Source organism: Limanda limanda, chromosome 5 (genome assembly GCF_963576545.1).
Source record: "Limanda limanda chromosome 5, fLimLim1.1, whole genome shotgun sequence".
Lineage (NCBI taxonomy): Eukaryota > Metazoa > Chordata > Actinopteri > Pleuronectiformes > Pleuronectidae > Limanda > Limanda limanda.
Window position 1 is genome coordinate 7,658,995 of NC_083640.1, and position 18,300 is coordinate 7,677,294.

Genomic DNA, 18,300 nt, shown 5'->3' on the forward strand with positions numbered 1-18,300 from the left:
GCCTTTCAGTTGATTTTTTAATATAAGACGATTACCAGTTGGTAACAGTATGCTGGTACTGATGTCTATATTTTGTGTAATGTTTCATTGTACAGCGTGACAGTGCAAAACATTTGAGAGAACAATCACGTTTTTCTAACCATCCAAAGGCCCAATATGTTGCCAAAATCAACCTTTGAAATGGCAAATTACAACAACCCTTTGTGCCCCTTTGCCCTTTAAACAAATTGAGTTTTTGCTAGCCTCTGGAATCTGTACAGGCCAACCATTGTGCTTTATTAAAAATGAATGTGGTAGCAAACAGACTGCAGGGAAAAGCAACATTTGAAGCATTTTTAGCAACAGTAAATTAGCTGATCCTGCAGTGCATCTGAAAGAAAATCAAGATTTAAAGGCAACTCAAGAATTTATGCTGTTTGCAATAGAAGCTGTTTGTATAACAAACAGATTTTATGCCTCACTACACATTTTCAGATCATCACCCAGTTAAAAATAACCCGTGGAACTGTTTGCCTTTTTTATTAAGTAGTTCTGATGACTCTCATACATTATTTTTGACAATAAATACAGTACATTATCAATTTCTAATACAGTACATAAAATATATTAACAAGGCAAACAACCCATTTCTACTGTAGTTCTTTGGTTCAAAGTGCTCTGCTGCATCATTTCAGTTTGGCAGTGCAGATAAAACCGGATTTATTTGTAGAAGACACATGTGAAAATGACCTGTACAGAATGCCCTGTAGATACACCCGTGTATGTCCCTGTCGCTCCTGTTCCTGAGAAAGTCGAGTTGAATATGGTGATCCTAGTGCAGAATGTCCACCAGCCGCTGGTAGGTTTCTCTCTCTTGTTTCAAGCTGTGATGCTCTTCCACGTAAAGTTTTCCGTTGTGCACCACTCTCTCTCTCAGCTCGTGATCTGACAACAGCCTCCGAGCTTGATGCACAAATTCCTGGAGGGAACAAAAGCAAAACACGTCTCATTTACCGCATGATGCCACTTGAAGCTGGTCATGAAAGTTGCTCGAAGATATGCGTTTTTTTAAGCAATTAAGACAATCCAAGGCATAAGAACAGAACTCCGATAAAAGGCTGTGCACTGATTAGTAAATACTTCAAAAATACATAGAGATATTTGTGTCTCCAGAGCCAAATAGGTCTTTCCAAAAGACCTTCTTAGTCCATCCTGTAATAGCTGCCACCTCTGATTTAATTATAAAGAAAGGAGAAACCAAATCAAGTTACTGCAAACATTTAAACAACACTACCCAACAAGCTGTCACAGGACAATAAGGATTTATTAATTATACATTAAAAAAATGAGTAATGTTGCCATCACTGAGCATTGAATGAAATGTAGGTTAGCCACAGACCATCCTGAATCCTAGTTGCTCAACTGTTGGCCCATAAGACTGAGAGAAGCCTCCAACAAAAGGAAGCTAAAGTGCCTTAAAGTGTTTCTACAGCATGGCAGCCAACATTTGCTGCCGCAGAGAGCCAATAGGCACACTAACTTTTAGACACTGCCACTCAGCAGGCCTCTTCACTTGACTTCAGTCAAGTGATGTGATTATGTCTGAAGAGGCTCTTGGTTGGAAACAGCTCTTCTGTGTGGCCATATGAGAGCAATAAATCCTCAGCAACAGGATTAAAGCTCAACTTATGAGCAGCATGCTTATAATCACTTCACTCCGTGCAAATTAAAGAGCCAGACAGAGGACGTTCACTCCCCCCCCCCTACTTGTTTGTTTCTTTTACACATTACTTGATACCTGTGCACGTGTAGTAACATTGAATACCTAAATAATGAGGAAAAACTGACAATCTGAAATGAGACAGGATTTTGATTTGTGAAATGAAAGTAGATCAACCACAAGGAAAGTTTTTGGCTGAAAGACCAACGCTCGCTGCCCATTAGTCCTGGCTGAGGTTTATCCAGCCCAAGTCGCTGCAACCATCTGTGAGAGCTTCCTCCTGGCAGATCAGCTGAGCACGTGACCCCCCCCCCCCCCCCGGAGAGGACTTATCTCTACCTTTACAGCAACATCACGCTAGATGACAGCACCATGCTCAAGCCCTCTGTCAGCTGGCCTTAACCTATGTCATCCTCCCTTTACATGAAACCTCATTAAATATCAGAATGAAGTGTTCTCAAGGGGGGGCTCTCTTTCCTGCTTGCTGCTACATGTTGCATCACTATGTGTTAATGGGATATCTTTGCTCTCTACCTGAAGGCTTCACTTTCTGACTCTAAGCTGTGCACCTGAGAAAACATCAACTCTTTTACTATTATTTTACCTATGTTTAGACTAATGACAAGAATTTAAAGTACAAAATGTATCAATAAAATGTAAAGTTGGAGTACTCTTTCTTAAAAGTTTCTAGGCTTCTTAAGAGAAATCTATGCGAGGAAGATGAAACACCACTGAAGACATCCTGAGGCTGGACTTCAATACTACGCATTAGCACTAAGTACTTTTCCAGTCAGCGCGGGTCGCAGGTGTAAGTCGCAGAGGTATATGCAGTAGATGCTCTGTTCAGGCCCTCAACACAGTGTTAAAGCTTAACAGGGCTTAACGCATATGGTGACCTGGTCGGTGACTGTCACTATATACCTTAGGAGACGAGTACAACAGGCCAGTGAACTCGTGCTGCACCACAGCTGAATTTCCTGGAATGTCCCTGGCCAGCACAGGTACCCCGAGGTCCATGGCCTATTGGAGCAGAAAGAACATTACACACTCAAAAGTCACACACACTCAGATTTGAAAATAAATACGAACAAAAGTTACTCACTCTTTATATTCTCATCTAGGGATTAAACAAAAAAAAAGCACCTGAGCTCCGTGGAAATTGTGCAGCTCGGCTCCTCTACACTTCAGTGCAGAGTTGAGTTCACTTACAGAATTAACAATCTGAATCCGCTAATACCTTCAGCAGGTTGTTGAGTGAAACATGTTAACATACTAATCAGACTTTAAGCCCACTGTGGATTGTCTTAATCGACTGTGTTTAAAAGAGATTAAGTGGATTTGCAGGTTTTTGCTCACTCAGGAATGGGAAGATTTGAGTCAAGCAATTAATTTGGATACTAGTCCCTGGAGTGGTCAGATAACATTGTAGCAGGGATAAGGACTCCTGTAAATATTCACATTCGATAAATCGATTTCTCATTCCCTTAAAATTAATTTGCACCACAATGCAGGAGCAACAGAACGATAAATTGAGTTTAACAGCATTAATGTCGAAGGCACGACACGGTATCCTACAATTACCCATGAGCCCTGAAGATGTTTACCTCCAAGATCGCTGCTGACATGCCCTCTGAGATGGAGCTGTTGACCATGGCGAAGCACCTTTTCATGGCAGCGTGAAGCTCCTGCTGGCTCCTCTCCTGGGCCAAGAAGACCCCTGCTGTTCTGCAGACGCAGTGGCAAAGCTCAGTTCTGCGTGACTCAGGGTTCACAGAGGCATGAATGATTCTGAGCAGCAGTGACAAGCTCAGGGCAGGAAACATGGCTACACTATGCCTAACATGCACAGAGTGTGCAGGTAAAGTCCTAACCGGAGAGGGCAGCTTCCTGCCGCACAGATCGTTGTTGCGGTGAAGGCCACCGGCAAAATACTGAAAGCCACAAAACTAGAGAGCAGCGTGACAGGAAAAGAAAGGATCTTGATGCCCCACTCAGATCTGCATTCTGTTCAGATTATGCTAAAATAAATGTAAGCAATCATTGCTTGTACCACATGGGATGAATACAATCATCAAATTTGTTACAGGAGCAAGATCTTGGCAATTAAACTGTCAGATCTCAAGTTTGCTTTTATGAGACGTGTAATTGATTAAAAAATTTCAACAAAATAAAACAGATGGTTTACCTTTGAACAACAGCTTCCAATTCGACAGTAAACACGGGATCAATCTGAAAGATTAAAAATTACAAAGACGCGTGAATCCCCTTATCTGAGCACTGTGCTCATCAAGGACGGCAACAATGACTTAATCAGGAGGACAAAATAAACAATGACGCAAAAAGTATAATTTCTATTCAGAGCAAATCATTATCTGCAAATCCTGTATTTTCAGAGATTGGGGTCAGGATGGGGTGGGTGACCAATCTGATTAATTGCAATGTGGGATTTGCCTGCATTAGCTTGCCCACAGAAAAGTCAAAGCATAGTAATTTGGGTCAAAGATGCTACGAAGCAGGATCCTTCGTTTTTCTTCTCTATCTGTCATTTAATGGCTCATGGAATTTCTAAATTGAATCTGCTTTGCAGCACATGTGCCTTAAAATCAAAGAATTTGAACTAAGAACCTTTGTTTGTATCATGCTGTAATCTGGGATTAAGCAGACATTGTAGAACCAGCGGGGGATAGATCACGATAAAGGCTGCATTAGCAAACACAAATGATTTAAGCACAGATTCTCTGCTGTCCCGCAGTGAGTCAACAGAAAACAGAGGTGAGGGACTTCAGTATAGTCAGAAGGGGAAGGCAGATGTTACGCCAATGTTTTTGCTTGTCCAAGTGAATCTGTCATATCTTCACTTTTCTGAGATAATCACGATGCTCTCTTTTCCTCTACTCCATCATTTCGTGTTTTAAAGCAACTCACATGGTGCAAATGTCTGCTATTGTGTCAGATCTATCATTATATTTCCACAGTAAGCTTTCAGTTCATTTTCTTTCATTGTGGTAGAAAGTATGCTGCAGATCGTGTTGCTTGAAAAAAGCCCAGCTACCGAGCAGTGAGATGTGTCATCGCTCACAAACTGACCTGAATATCACTCTTAATGACAGATGCTGTGCAGCCAGACCACTTATTACTTGCATGAAATAGCTGTGGATTCATGGTGCATCATGACAGCCCCAACCAAACACGTCTCAATCTAACTTCTGTCTTGTGTTTTTTTTTGGATTTTGCAGCATCCTCATTAATGTCAAGCAATGTTTACATTTTATTAACTGTGGAATCCTTAATTTATCAAGGGGGGGTAATCTGACAGTCATAAAAAATACATGTTTATCATGAGAATAATATATGGCTTCTCATTTCCCAGACGAACAAACAAACAAACACGCTTCCACTGTGATTCAGGGGTGTTGAGATGAATCACGCGTCTCCGCTTCCACTGAACCATTTCATCAAACAGCAAGAAAGCCGAGCAGAGCAAGACGCTTCAGTCCATGTCTAATTGAGTTGTTTATGAGCAAAACTAAAGCAGAACATGCCTCTTGCCTGACTCCGCTGTTTGATGCCACACTAGAATACGGTACGATGATGTCATATCAAAGCAAGTCAAAGGGCGAGAGGAGATGAAGACAAACATACAGCGAAAACAGCGAGTGGGAAATTGGAAATAAAATCAGGGAAAACACACAAGAGCTGTAAGAGCACTGAGGCGGCTGCTGCTGCTGCTGCCCGGGATATGACTTCTTTCTGCAGAACAGCATAAAAGTGCAGTCAGTAAAAAAAACTTACAGTGAATGTAAAGGCTGATTTATGAATATCATAAATCATGGCAGGCTGCAAGAGTTCAATTGATTTTCTTCCAGCTACTAGACTTGTGCAGTCAGTGTATGTGCAGTTAATGTCTTCAAGGATGACACATAGGAAGGAAGCATGATGTTGTGTGACAGGGCTAACTGCTTTATACCAGCAGCACACGTCCAGATACAAGCCCATCCATGTGTATTAAAATGAGGAAGCTCTGCACAGGTCACTAGACAAACGTGAGTGCTAATCTGGGGTATGAAATGCATCAGTAGACCAAACACTACAGCTGCTGCTGCTGACCCCCGCCCTGTGTTTAGAGCACTGACGTTTCCTCCCGGCGATGACTGTTAATTCCAGCTAAACAGCTAAAGCCAGTATCTCTGCTACATCCAATTAGAGGCATCCTGTATTCCCAGGGCAGGTTTGGAGGTAAGTTAACCGTACAAAGAGTCACAGTTCAGAAGGAGAACACATGGCGAGTAGGAAAATAAACATACAGACTTTCTGTATAATTGGTACATACCTTCGGCCCAATAATGATCAGCACATTCAGCGGATTCTCACAGTGCCACTCTATAAGACACACGATGGTGATGTTAACAAAAACAACATTAGCATGAAAAACAAATTAACAGTTGCAGCTTTCTTTTTTGTGTCGGATTTTTACAGTTATACTTTGTTACTGCACCTTATGTTTGTCCCCCTGCCGTGAAAATCAACTTTAAACATGAAAAGATGTTTTGCCTTGTATAAGATATAAGAAACATTTTGATTGGAATATGAATTTAATGTTATTGGCTGAGTATTTCCATCTTAACACTGAAGTGAACAAATACCATTCTGAAACCAAAATAGAACAGCCCTCAAATGTGCCTGATTTATTTTTCAGCTAGATCCAATCATTATTACCTGGGAAATTGGTGAAAGAAAAAAAGGTCTTCATCTTAATTTCAAAGGATGTGAAAAAAAAATGGATATTCATGGATCCCCAACTAAATGTAATGGGTTCTCCAATGATCCATACGGCATCCTTCCTGTATTTTTGTGTAATCCTGCTGAATAAAAAACTAATAAATGCAGATGAAAATATAAGCTTCTTGCCAGAGTTAACAAAGCAATCCTGTCAACTTGCGGCTGCGGCTCAGGAGCTGGATAAGGCTCTTCAACTACAGGTGAGCTGTGAGGGTGGTGAGACAGTGAACAGGGGCAGGGCCATATCATTTTTATAAATTTTGGGAAAAATGTAATATTGAGGAATAAAGAGTAGTTTCAGGGGCTCTTACAACCTCCTGGAGTGCAACTATTTTGTGTGAACAGTGCAATTCAATTCAAATGAAGGCCATGTGACAATCCACACATCTCTATCTGGATAATACATTCATACAGTATATAGTTTAACGCCCTCTGCCATAAATGTGTGTTATGAAAGCCAAATAAAATAAAAGATGATTTAAAAAAAGAACCATCTGATGTGGCAAATCATTGGCAATAGATGGACATCATTATTAGAAAAAAATATGCCAAACCAAACTATAAAAACAAGTCTCAACTAGAAAGTGTGTCCTTGTGGGGGCGCAGAATGAGCTGTCAGAAGAATCTCATAGCTCTTTCACATAAATTTTCAATTAGCTGAAACTCAACCACAGAGCTCTAACATCATTCTTAAGTCATGAGGACACAGGCCACAACAAGAAGCCAGTGAGGAAGGCGCATCCACCTGACCCTGAGGTTGACAGAGGCAAAAACATGTCTGCATGCAAGCCCATCTTGCTGGCCTGCCTACAATGTCTTCCAGCTTTTTATTATCACTACATATATAATTTTAATAGATGGTTATTCCTAGGTCTCATATGGTGACTATGCCTTTGTTGTTAAAGCCCAGAAGCTGTGGAACAGTCTGCACTGAGATCTGACAAGCAACATCAAAAGCATCTTTAAAATGTCCTCCTTTTATGAAGATTTGACATATACTGTGTTTTCTTTTGTGTGTAACTTCATTTTATACCCTACTTTTGTATGAGCTGATTATCTTTCTCATTCTATATAAATAAATTGTATTATTATCTCTTATATTTTGCACAAAAAGACCTACATGGTTTACCTGAAAATACCTTCACCAGATAGAGGGGGTCCTTGACTCTTCTGAGGCCACAGACCAACAGGAAGACACGCAGCTCATCCGCATGCTCAGAGCCTACACCTAGAGAGACGCCAGACACAAAGAAAGACAGCACCACAATATCAAAACACTGCATAATGAACATCCCAAGTACATCCTCATATAATGAAAGCAATACATCACCCAAGGTCATGAGGAAAGTAAGACAGCGGTGACTAATGTGCTCCCACAATTCTCTGATCAGAGCTGCAACACTCAAGAGGGCAATAGTCTGTTGAAAACATTGGAAGGTTGCCGCACAGCATCATAACTACAGAGCCGGAGTATTTGCTCACTGAGCAGAGCTAGATTAAAATGAGATAACCCAGCGCCATTCTAAAAACATCAAATATTTTTCAGAACCTAACTTTAATTTAGAGGCCGGGCCACTAAATCAACTCTCTTCCCAGACCATCCAACTTTCAGGATCAATCCGAAGATAAGTCGTAAACTGGCTGCAATACAACTGTGATCACTTCCAGCCTCTACTGTGGACTGCATCTGATTGTTGAGGCAGAGAATATGAGCTGAGAGTCTCGTGAAAGAGCCCTGCTCTGGGGTGATGGCAGCAGACACTGGATTTAGCAATGAGCAAATCCTCTAATGAACTTTAAATAGATAATTACTTCTCACCGTGCCTCACAGGCAGGGTTCGTATAGGAGGTGGACTGAGTTACATTCACAGCTACTTGTGGTGAGTGGAGTGAGCAGGGAGACTAGTTGTTTTAAAGGGTGCTACTTTCTGGAAGTGAGTATCCATGAGTCCTTAAGCAAAGAGGTGTAACCCTGATTTAAACGTCCACCGAAATGGAGATTACCAGTCATGCAAGCAGCTTTGTGAGGCTGGACTTGGGTACAGTAGTGTTTGGAGATAAATGTCTGTACCAAATTTCATTGCAATCTATTAAAGACTGCAAGATATCAGTTTGGAGCAAGCTGAGGGTCCCAAACAAGACGAGTTAAGATAACCCATAAAATGTTTACTGATGAAAAGCAGCGACAAAAGAATATTTATTTGATTTAATCAGTCTCAAAGCTTTAATGCTAAATTCTTTACAACTGAAAAGACAATCCCAGATTAATGTCATTTTAAGCAAAGTCGGTGTCAAGCAACACTTTCAATAAGATGTATAAGAATATTCTAATATTAAAGGGTTACAAGAGAAGTTTAATCTGAGATTCCTGACCTTTGATGTCTGACAATGAGCCAGACAGATAAATCATGACGGCAGAGATTGTATTGCTCTTAATAGCTAAGCTGGAAAAGCTGTGGGGAACCACAGTTTGAGGGTAAAAACAGCCGAGGGGGGTCGGGGGGTGGTGACGGTGGGATGTTGTCTTAGACAAACCAAGAAAACAAAACATTTAAAAAATAATACCACAGACAGACACGTGCTTAAAGCACAGTGACACTCGAGTGAAATCCCCTGCTGCCAGATAAGTCCAGATCAGGAGGCTGCGGCAGCTCTTTTAATGCTATTAAAGAGCATCTTCCAATGTCAGCATGGAGTCTGGGCATTGACCCCGATCCTTGGAGCGGATCGTCAAAAAACCACTTTATCTGTGGGACGCATCAAACTTCCTTGCATTGGTTTGCAGGATGAGAGAGGACGTCAGTGAAGGTAAACACCAGTGTCACTACCTCACAACAAGAAGCAGGAATATAATGGAGGATCGCTGGAATCATACCAGAGCACAGACCTGTCAAAGTGAACAAGAAATTCAAAGAAACAAACAAAGTCTTTGGATGTGAAACACAATTCATCTTTCCTCAGGGGAGAAAAACAAATTGTACAAATCATCAGTTGTGCCAGCAGCTATCTCTCTGCTCTCTTTCTGTGCAGTGCTGTGACTTCTGTGAAAAACACACTTTTGTTCGTTTGCCTTTGATTTCAGAAGGACATTCTGAAAAATCCCCTGATGCTTTAATCAGTATGTGTGCGTGTGTCTGTGTATATGTCTGTGCATGGATGTGGGAGCATATATCTATCTGAACAGCTTCTCTTAATCTGCCTGGTGGCACAGGATGACAAAGAGACTGGAGTCTGCAGGGTGTAGACAAAATAACATCGGAAAAAGGGACACAATCACATATACTAACTAAATTATAAAAGTGAGATTATGTCTAAATTGTACAGAGGTTTCATTGTTTGTGCACAAATTGCCGGAGCCTGAAGTCTGACTTCTTTTCTAAAATGTTTGAGTGATCATCTACCTGTATGAAGCCACCGCGGAGGAAATGCGCCAAAACAACACTGTGGGTTCAGGCAGGGAAGCAGCGTTTCTAGTCAGTAAAATACACAACAAGCTGCACAAACAAACAAGTAACATTTGTGCTGCGGTTTCACTGTGGGCTGTTGATTTTGTTCAACTCTGTTATCACCAAAACAGAGAGAATACGAGGCTTGAAGCGTATCTAATTTAAATAGCAGGAAAAAAACAGCCAGGTCACATGAGAAGAGAGTGAGTCATTGTGTATGTTTGTGACTTATGAATTAAGTATACGGAACTATGCCTTTGTTAGCTGAAAAAACACGTTGAATTTGTCGTGCACAAAAGCTCTGTCGGATTTTATTGTCCAGAAGTTTTACTTTTTTGGCTCAAAATGGAAACACATTGAAGTGCATACCTCCATCAAGGTTAAAAAAACGGACACGATAAGAAATTATAAATCGAAAATTACAACGGAGGTGGACACAATCCTTTACAGTGAACACAAAGACTGAAGACACATACATTTTACTTATTAACAAAAATATGCAGCAGTTGTATCAGCACCAAATTGTTCACACTCATAAACGTCATCTCACTTAATACGCCGGATTTTATTAACTAAGATTGTTTGATTCTTCCCTGAAAAAATCCCCTATGTTGCAATACAAAAACTAAATACATCCTAGATCTGCCCCCTGATTAACATCTGCACTAAAATGTAATGTGTTCTTCCCAGGCTCCATCTCCATCCCTCCATCCAGTTTAGTAGAATTTGGTTTAGTCGATTTTGTGTTATCTTGATAAGAAACAAACCAAGAAGGACACTGAGTACAGTGCAGAACTCAGCCAAGGTCCAACAGTTCCCTTCAACTCAATCAAGCTGCACCAAACTGCACACACTGATGACTGAATCCTGGATCTGCCCCCTGGTTCAGATCTGCACCAAACTTTAACGGGTTCTTCCCTGACCCATACCCCATCCTTTCACCAAGTGTTATGGGAATCAATTCTGTTTCTTTTTTTGAATAATCTTGTTTACAAACAAACAAACCAACCAGCAAACATAACCTCCTTGATGGGGGTATCACAAATCTGAAAAAAGCAAACTATAAGAAGATAACTGGCATTTCTCTGAACACCTCACCTTTGCCCGTCCTTTGAATTTTAATTATCTATCTCTCACAGAGCTTCTTCCCTCGACGCTTCATGTGTAATTTATTCAATATCAATCATCCGAGACCCAACACACACCCTGCTTGTTTCCAATGATCCTTCGGTGAGTCAAAGGATCGCTGCACTTTCTTCTCATGTATCCCCTTAACCTCACCTCACAGGGCACACAGCAGGGGCCACAAACAACATACACCAATCGGCTTACATGGACCGACAGCTTCTGGATCCCAGTGCTGAAGTTAGTGCCTTCGGCGGGTACATGACACCCAGAGGATAATCACAGACACGTATACAGTAAAGTCACGCATCTTCAATCATGTAGGAGGGTTGCTTTTCCTCTTTAATGTTCACAGCAGGATGTCTTTTTTTATAGTGTGTCACTGCAACACAGCGCCACACAGAATACAAATATTCCACATCTTCGTTATGGTCGCCTATAGACCTCATACTTAAGATTTTGATATTATTATATCCCGCCAGATGGAGGGGTGAAAAATGTAATCAATATGCACACAGATCTGGGAGGAGAGAAGACACACACATGGGATAGTGCCCCCTGCTGTGCTGGGAGTGTGTGAAGATTGGATGAAAGGCGACGGGAGAGAATGCAGGTTGCTGCAGGAGTCACTTCTGTCAGACATGAGTGAAAATGCTGAGACTGATTACCGAAAGTGACAAAGCAGGTTATCAAGGTCTTAAAGGAGCTCATGAAATATGTCTATGTCCAGATCACCAATTGACGCCTTTAAAGTTTATGAAAAAAAGTACAATTTATACTCTGAAAAGCACATTTCTAATATGCAGGATCAGTTATAATGCAAATTTGAAGTCACAACTATCTGAATGAGGTCCCATTCACATGTCCCTTTTAAATACAAACAATTAAAAATGATTGTGATAACACACAACACAAAAATAATAAATGGATGGAACTTCTTCTTAAAGATGCATCTAACCCACATCTGCGAGTAAAGAAAACCCCAAAATCCCCAAATGCAGGAAGCAGAACGATGTATACAGCCTGGAAAACAAATATGAATCTGAATATAGTGCTTCCATCTGATAGTAGTAGCCCCTATTTCAAGTTTAACAAATGGAGAAGTGGCTGTGGGCGATTAGTATTACTTGAACTGGTTGTGAGGCATAGTGACGAATGGCCCCAGGCTGGAGGGCTATTAATCAACTGTTCCTCTGTGCAGTCAAACAGTGCTCTGTATGAACACTAATGTACCTGAGAAGGACATCATCTTGCAATTTCCAATTTAAAGTCCAGGCTGTGTGTGGGGAGGATGCTCGGAGGAGCTGTTGTGTACATTTACTGGGGTATTCAAATGGGAGGTTGGATAAGGCTGGAAACTCATGGCCTCCCTGATCACCAGGCTGATGCAACTCACGCAGATGAGTAAATGTATGCTCACTGCTTGGAGCTTTTCAGGTTCGGAAGTATGAAGAGGAGATAAGGGGATAGATGAAGGATGCAGTCTAGAATAAGGATATATATTAGATCGGATATACTCTTTACATACAGTACAGCAAACAGTTACATGAGGCACTCGTGTATGTATGACGCCAGAATCCCTATTTTAAAAGGGAGCTTAAACTTATCTATGCAGTTACCTCTCCGTTTAATGCAGTATCCAGCACCTGTTCCACTAAGGCTGTCCCTACTGTTATTAGATAGACAGCGATCACTTTAGTCCGTCATGTTTATAAATTCTTAAGCAAGACAGCCTCAGTCTTTTACTAAAATGTTACATCCCAATAAAAAGCAGTTCTTACGCAGCACACAAATATCCAGGTAAAAGACAGTATAGGCTATATTTCTTTCATATGTACAGCAAATATATATATGACAGCAATTTCACCATTTACTATCCCGTCAGTAAGGCAACAAAAACCAATGGGGGAAATAAAATGTTTTACTTGCTTTCTGTGGATGATTCAGAAACCTCAGAAGAGTTTTCACTCGAAAATATTTTCTTCTCCAGGCATAAATAAGTAAACCTACAAATGTGTGAAGTGGTGCCTAATCATGCCATGTTATCTTGACAGCTGCTGCAACGACAAGCAGCTGAAGCGGTGACAGTACCTGAGCTCCTCAAGAATTCAGTCCAGGAGAATTTGTCAGTCAGGTACGTCTGGATACCTTTAAAATAAACACAGGGCACAGGGCTGTTAGCTTTTAATGTACAACAGTGATTCAATCCACTGTGAAATAAATAAACCAAGTGGCTTTTAATTTCGGAGGTAAATAACCTGAATTGTTTTTGATTATCAAGTTTATAGTGTATCCTCTTAAAATGTAAACTGCAGACACATCCTATAGTCCTCATAGTTTATTCATATTAGGTGCAATCACTGATGTTTGTATAAAAACCTCCAATATGTGAAAAACAGAAGACGATTGAACAGGATCAGACAAATATTTTGTGCGGCCCATGTAAAAAAAGCTCTTCAGTGTGATCACTATCTGGTGACAAGCTTGAAAAATAAGCTTCCACTTGCCGTGCAGTGGGCTCAGGGCTCTGCTCTAATCTACGAAGGGACACTATTTGCCAAACAAGGCTGCTGGTGGGAAGCAACATGGAAGAGTGATTTGGGCCGTCCTACATGGAGCGGTGGCCAATGGCAAAAACAAATATGACGCCGTACAGCAGACAGTATGATAATGGAGGAAAAAATGTCAAAGCTGATTAATGTAACACTTCAGTGGCGAGTCAGGGATGCACAACATCAGGCGAGGATATTCATCCCGCAGAGCTTACCTTGGGGCTGGACATAGATTTTACTGCTCTGGGACAGCTTCAAAGAAAAAAACAGAACATTAGAAAAGTCTGGATAAAACAAGCACTAAATATAAATGCACAAGTGTTGTCAAATCAATCAGTAATTACTGGCATTGCTTCTATATACAAATTAGATTTGTTTATATCTTATTCGGCTTTTTTCCTCTTTATGCCAGGAAATAAAAAGATCCACTTAATGCTCTTTGTGCGGAAATCATATATAATCGGAATCTTAACTTTAAAACAGTCAGGAAAGCAGTGGCTGAGATAATGATGGCACTGAAAAATAGATCACAGGACAGGGAAAGGAAATTGACTGGGTGTTATCACGCTGGATCCATCCCCTATGTGTGTTTTCTGTCACATTAAAAAGCGTAGCGATGCCTCTCAGTGCCTGTCCTGTCTGCCTGCTGTCAGCACTAAATGCTGGAGATAAAGCACGCCACTCGCCACAATCTACTGCTCACGGCTGGATTCTAATCTGAAAATAAAGCATGGTAATATTGTTTTAATGCTCAGCTATTACGGGACAGGGCAGGATATTGTGTTTGTATAAAACCCCTTCTGTTGTATTTATTGAAGCCGGCAGCCTCCTGCTGTCTGTCGATGTGCCTTAAAATGCAAACAAAAAAAACGTTTCCTCGCACTCTCGATTTTTCATACGTGCTGTGCAAGAAATAGGTCGATGTTTAGTTTATATGAAAATAGCATTCATGGGTTTTGTTAGCTGCTAAGTTTGGAGGGTTAGGGTGCAGCACAAGGCTGGAATCTGCAGACGGGAACACACACAATTCTGACAGTAAAACTTCAAGAAATGAACAATGACGAACATGAGACACAAACTTCATCATGCATCAGTGCTTATTAGTTATAAACTAGTTAAGTTGATTTATTAAAATACAAAAGACAAGAATCATACCAAAAACATCTCTGCATCTTCTTTTAGTTTGTCAGTAAATGCAACAGCAAACCTGATAAAAAAAAAAAAAGAAACTTTGTTTTATCCCACATATAAGCAAGAATTCCATTGCCAACAGTAAATGATCAGATTGACAAGCAATGACAACAATAGAGAAAAAGCATTGATGACACAAAAAAGTCTTGAGTGAATAGTTAAAGGGACTCTCACCTTTGTTGCATTTTTACACTTTTTTTGGATAAGGTTAAATTGGTATTAATAAGGTAATGACACTCTAAAATGCAAGACAGACCCACCAGGAGTAAAAACAAACAATTATTTCACTCTCATAATATTTAGTGAAAACTTCAACCAATAAAATTCTTCGGACCGAAGGACCTTATTGGCCGACAGACCTGTCTGTTTGCTGCATGGACATGCAGGTTTTCCGTCTGCTTCTTGTGGCGCATTCGGGCCCGCGTCATCAAGGCATGTGAATGTAAATGTATATAACTTACCGAATCCATTGCTTTGGTAAACAAAAACTCACGTGCGTGCGCGGAGGCAGTAGGTTAAGTCTGCTTGTAAATAAAGTTTCTTCAAAAAAACACAGCGGATGGGAACGAGGGGGTGGGGCATTGGAGGAAGGCGGGATGATTTGAATGTGCTGTAATTCTCAAATGCAACAAAGGTAAGAGTCCCTTTAAGCTGTGGAGTGAAAGCACAGGACTTAAAAATGAATACAACAAGAATACAAAGAGTAAAACAAAGGGAATGTAGAGCAAAAAACAGTGGGGAGAGATTCATTTGCAGGTTTGTGAGGGTGCGTTAGAAAATGGGCCGAAAGGCTCGGAGTGGTGACTGTATTTCATGATTAAGGTTTGTGTGAGGAGGCGCTAGCAGCAGGAGGTGCAGAGATTCAGATGTTTGAAGTCATGAGATCTTGATGTCTACTTTTCTCCCAGAAGACAATTAGCCCCTTCGATTCACAAGATTGATGCTTAACCACCTATTTCCATCGCACCGATAGCAGCAGACACAGGGACGTGACGTCAGGGCACAGGACAAGCCTGTCTGCAGATTAACGTTTAAACGTATCAGTGTTAAACTACGGAAGGAGGGAACACGCAGCCTGCACAGCTGGGGTTAGCTCCCATGTGCTCAGCCTCATTCTTTCATGCCAGTACTCCAGGCTCTTGTGAGGATCCAGTCTGTTTTTTATATATATATATATATTCACAGATACACTAGTTAAGATTCAGAGGCTTTACAAGAGATGAAATCTGGGTGAAAAATATAGCAGAAAATTCAAGAATACTAAATACTATTCCACATTTAAATAGGGAACATACTGTACACAGTGCTTTATGACAATGACCCATTTATTCCAATTGGTCACAACTGTGACAAAATACTTTTTTGTTTTGTTAGCATGTCTAAAAATTACCTTTAATGAAATTAAAGGATGTCTCAATTTCATTTGAACAATTTCAAGTGAAATGTATAAATAAGTAGAGTAATAAAAAAGCACCAAAAAGTAGTCACATTTGCTGCCTGTCCAGATTCAATACAAAAATATTTAGTAGAGCTAGACCTTTCTATTGATTGAGTGATCAAAATTGGCCGATGTGGACATATATACCGGTGTCTGCATTTATGTTCGCCAATATCAAAACTTTATTTGAAAGAATAATAATACTGCAGAAAAGTTGTGCGTTTATGTTTAAATTATATGTTTGATTCAAATTCTGGATATTTGGTTGTATTTTGCTTTATAGTTATTTATAGTAGGGATTATGGTAATTTACTTAAAAAATGTATATATATTAACTGATATATTGGTATCAGAATTCTTTGACAATTCCCAAAAATCCATATAGGTCGTAGTACTAACAACTGAATAGTGTTCATTACTGATATAATAATTATACCCCAGGAGACATAACTTGTTCAAACGGGGATATGTCATCTTGTTATAGCAGAACAAGAGCAGGTTGAACATACGATTGATGATCATCACATAAAAGCTACCAGCCTGCACAATAACATAACCATAACAAAAGTTATTAGTTACACCTGTCTGCTGTAAAAACAGCTTCTTACACACAATCACAATCACACCGTTCGTTTAATTAACAGCTTCATTAGCTGATCATGTTCCCACTCACTTGAACAGGGAAGTGGTCTCATAAAGTTTGTGGGATATGTTGAATTAAAATGTAAGATTCATGTGCTCCCTGAAAGGAGGCAGGTTAAAACAGTAGCTTTCAGCAGCATCACCTGGCTTTCAGCAGCACCTGCTCCATAACCACACGCTTCTGTTTCACTTTCACATCTTCATTTATGTCGGTTCCGCCAAAGACGACGCCGAAGGGTACCTGGATGTCTGGTGTGAAGGTTGGACATAAAACAGAAAGGCTCTCACATCTGTGGAACAGGTGGCTGTCAACTTGTGGAATGGTGTTATTGCTGGGACAAAGGGACATGTGTGCACAGCAGATGAGGAAATAGATCACACAGTAGGGAAGTACGTTTACCCAGGAGCAGTCTAGCTGCTTTGAACAGGTGAATGGCCAGTGCAGCCTCAAATGGGGGATTCTGGGACACTAGGGTCGCCACCTCAGCAGGGGACTGAAACTCTGCTGCATCCCTGAGCTCACACGTGTGTCCTGCTGACTCTATGTGGGACCTACAATGTGAAGAAACACGGCACTGTGTGTGAACAACATGGGGAAGTTCAGTGAAGTTGCAAACATTGCAACACACAACTTCATCTCAAAAATCATTGTTAACATTCTCTATTGATCTACTGCTTCTTGATGACACCACACTGTCAAACTCCAGCTGACTTACTCCAGCCAGGAAAGTTACTGGAGCAGTTGCACAACAACTTTATTTATAGTTCACTCCCGGACAACACCTACACTGAGACTTCCTCTCACAGCCTAAACAACAACAGCTTCTAAAAGCCACACTGTCAATTACCTGATCCTCTCAGCTGTAGTGTGGTTCCCGGTTTGAGGGCTGAGGCAGGCAAGGAACAGTAATTTCATACCTCCACTAAAAGGCTGGGCTGTCGAGCATATACACCTGAGCACACGTAGCGGAGCCTCGGCTCGTTCCACCGGTAGATCACGTTTCCTGGACACATGCTGAAGTTACACGTAGCGCTCAGCTGGGCTAGCAGCTAGCAGCTAGCCGCTCTGCTAGGTGAGCTTAGCTTGACCGAGCACCAAGCTCTACATGTTTACACGTCCGTCCCCTATATAGTCCCCCGGAAACACGCCAAGGTCGCACACAACCGCCAATACACTTTATTTTGATTCCACACACATGGACAGATACATGTTCACACACACAACACAGCGGCATCTCCACAACGTCAGGGTTTGCGCTGACAACAGCTGAGAGGAAAACAAGGCAACTTCCGCCTCTCGGTGTCTGCGCGAACGGAGAAGATCTGTACACCACACGGATGAGGTGGTAGCCGCCCTCCCTGACGGGGAACTTCCGGGTTGGGTCGTTTATAGATCGTCTCCAGGGAAACGCAGGCGTGACTGCTCGA

At 41.1% G+C, this 18,300-nt stretch overlaps 1 protein-coding gene across 1 annotated transcript; it reads right to left on the minus strand.

Moving 5' to 3' along the window:
• Positions 1-255: 255 nt before the first annotated feature.
• glt1d1 (glycosyltransferase 1 domain containing 1) lies at positions 256-18,106 on the minus strand. The gene is made up of 12 exons (XM_061071658.1): positions 17,721-18,106; positions 17,273-17,424; positions 17,016-17,121; positions 14,757-14,808; positions 13,817-13,853; positions 13,141-13,197; positions 7,608-7,706; positions 6,030-6,079; positions 3,885-3,928; positions 3,304-3,424; positions 2,621-2,719; positions 256-958 (listed from the first exon to the last, which is right to left on the minus strand). Exons 1-12 carry the CDS (start codon positions 17,786-17,788, stop codon positions 812-814), a joined length of 1,032 nt encoding a protein of 343 aa, XP_060927641.1. The 5' UTR covers positions 17,789-18,106; the 3' UTR covers positions 256-811.
• Between the last annotated feature and the right edge of the window lie 194 nt (positions 18,107-18,300).

Coding starts and splice junctions, on each gene's coding strand:
- glt1d1 (XM_061071658.1), bottom strand. CDS start 17,788: ATGAAATTACTGTTCCTTGCCTGCCTCAGCCCTCAAACCGGGAACCAC. Junction 14,809..17,015: donor CAGGTGCTGCTGAAAGCCAG/GTGATGCTGCTG, acceptor TTTTTTTATCAG/GTTTGCTGTTGCATTTACTG. Junction 7,707..13,140: donor TGAATTCTTGAGGAGCTCAG/GTACTGTCACCG, acceptor GCGTCTCTCTAG/GTGTAGGCTCTGAGCATGCG.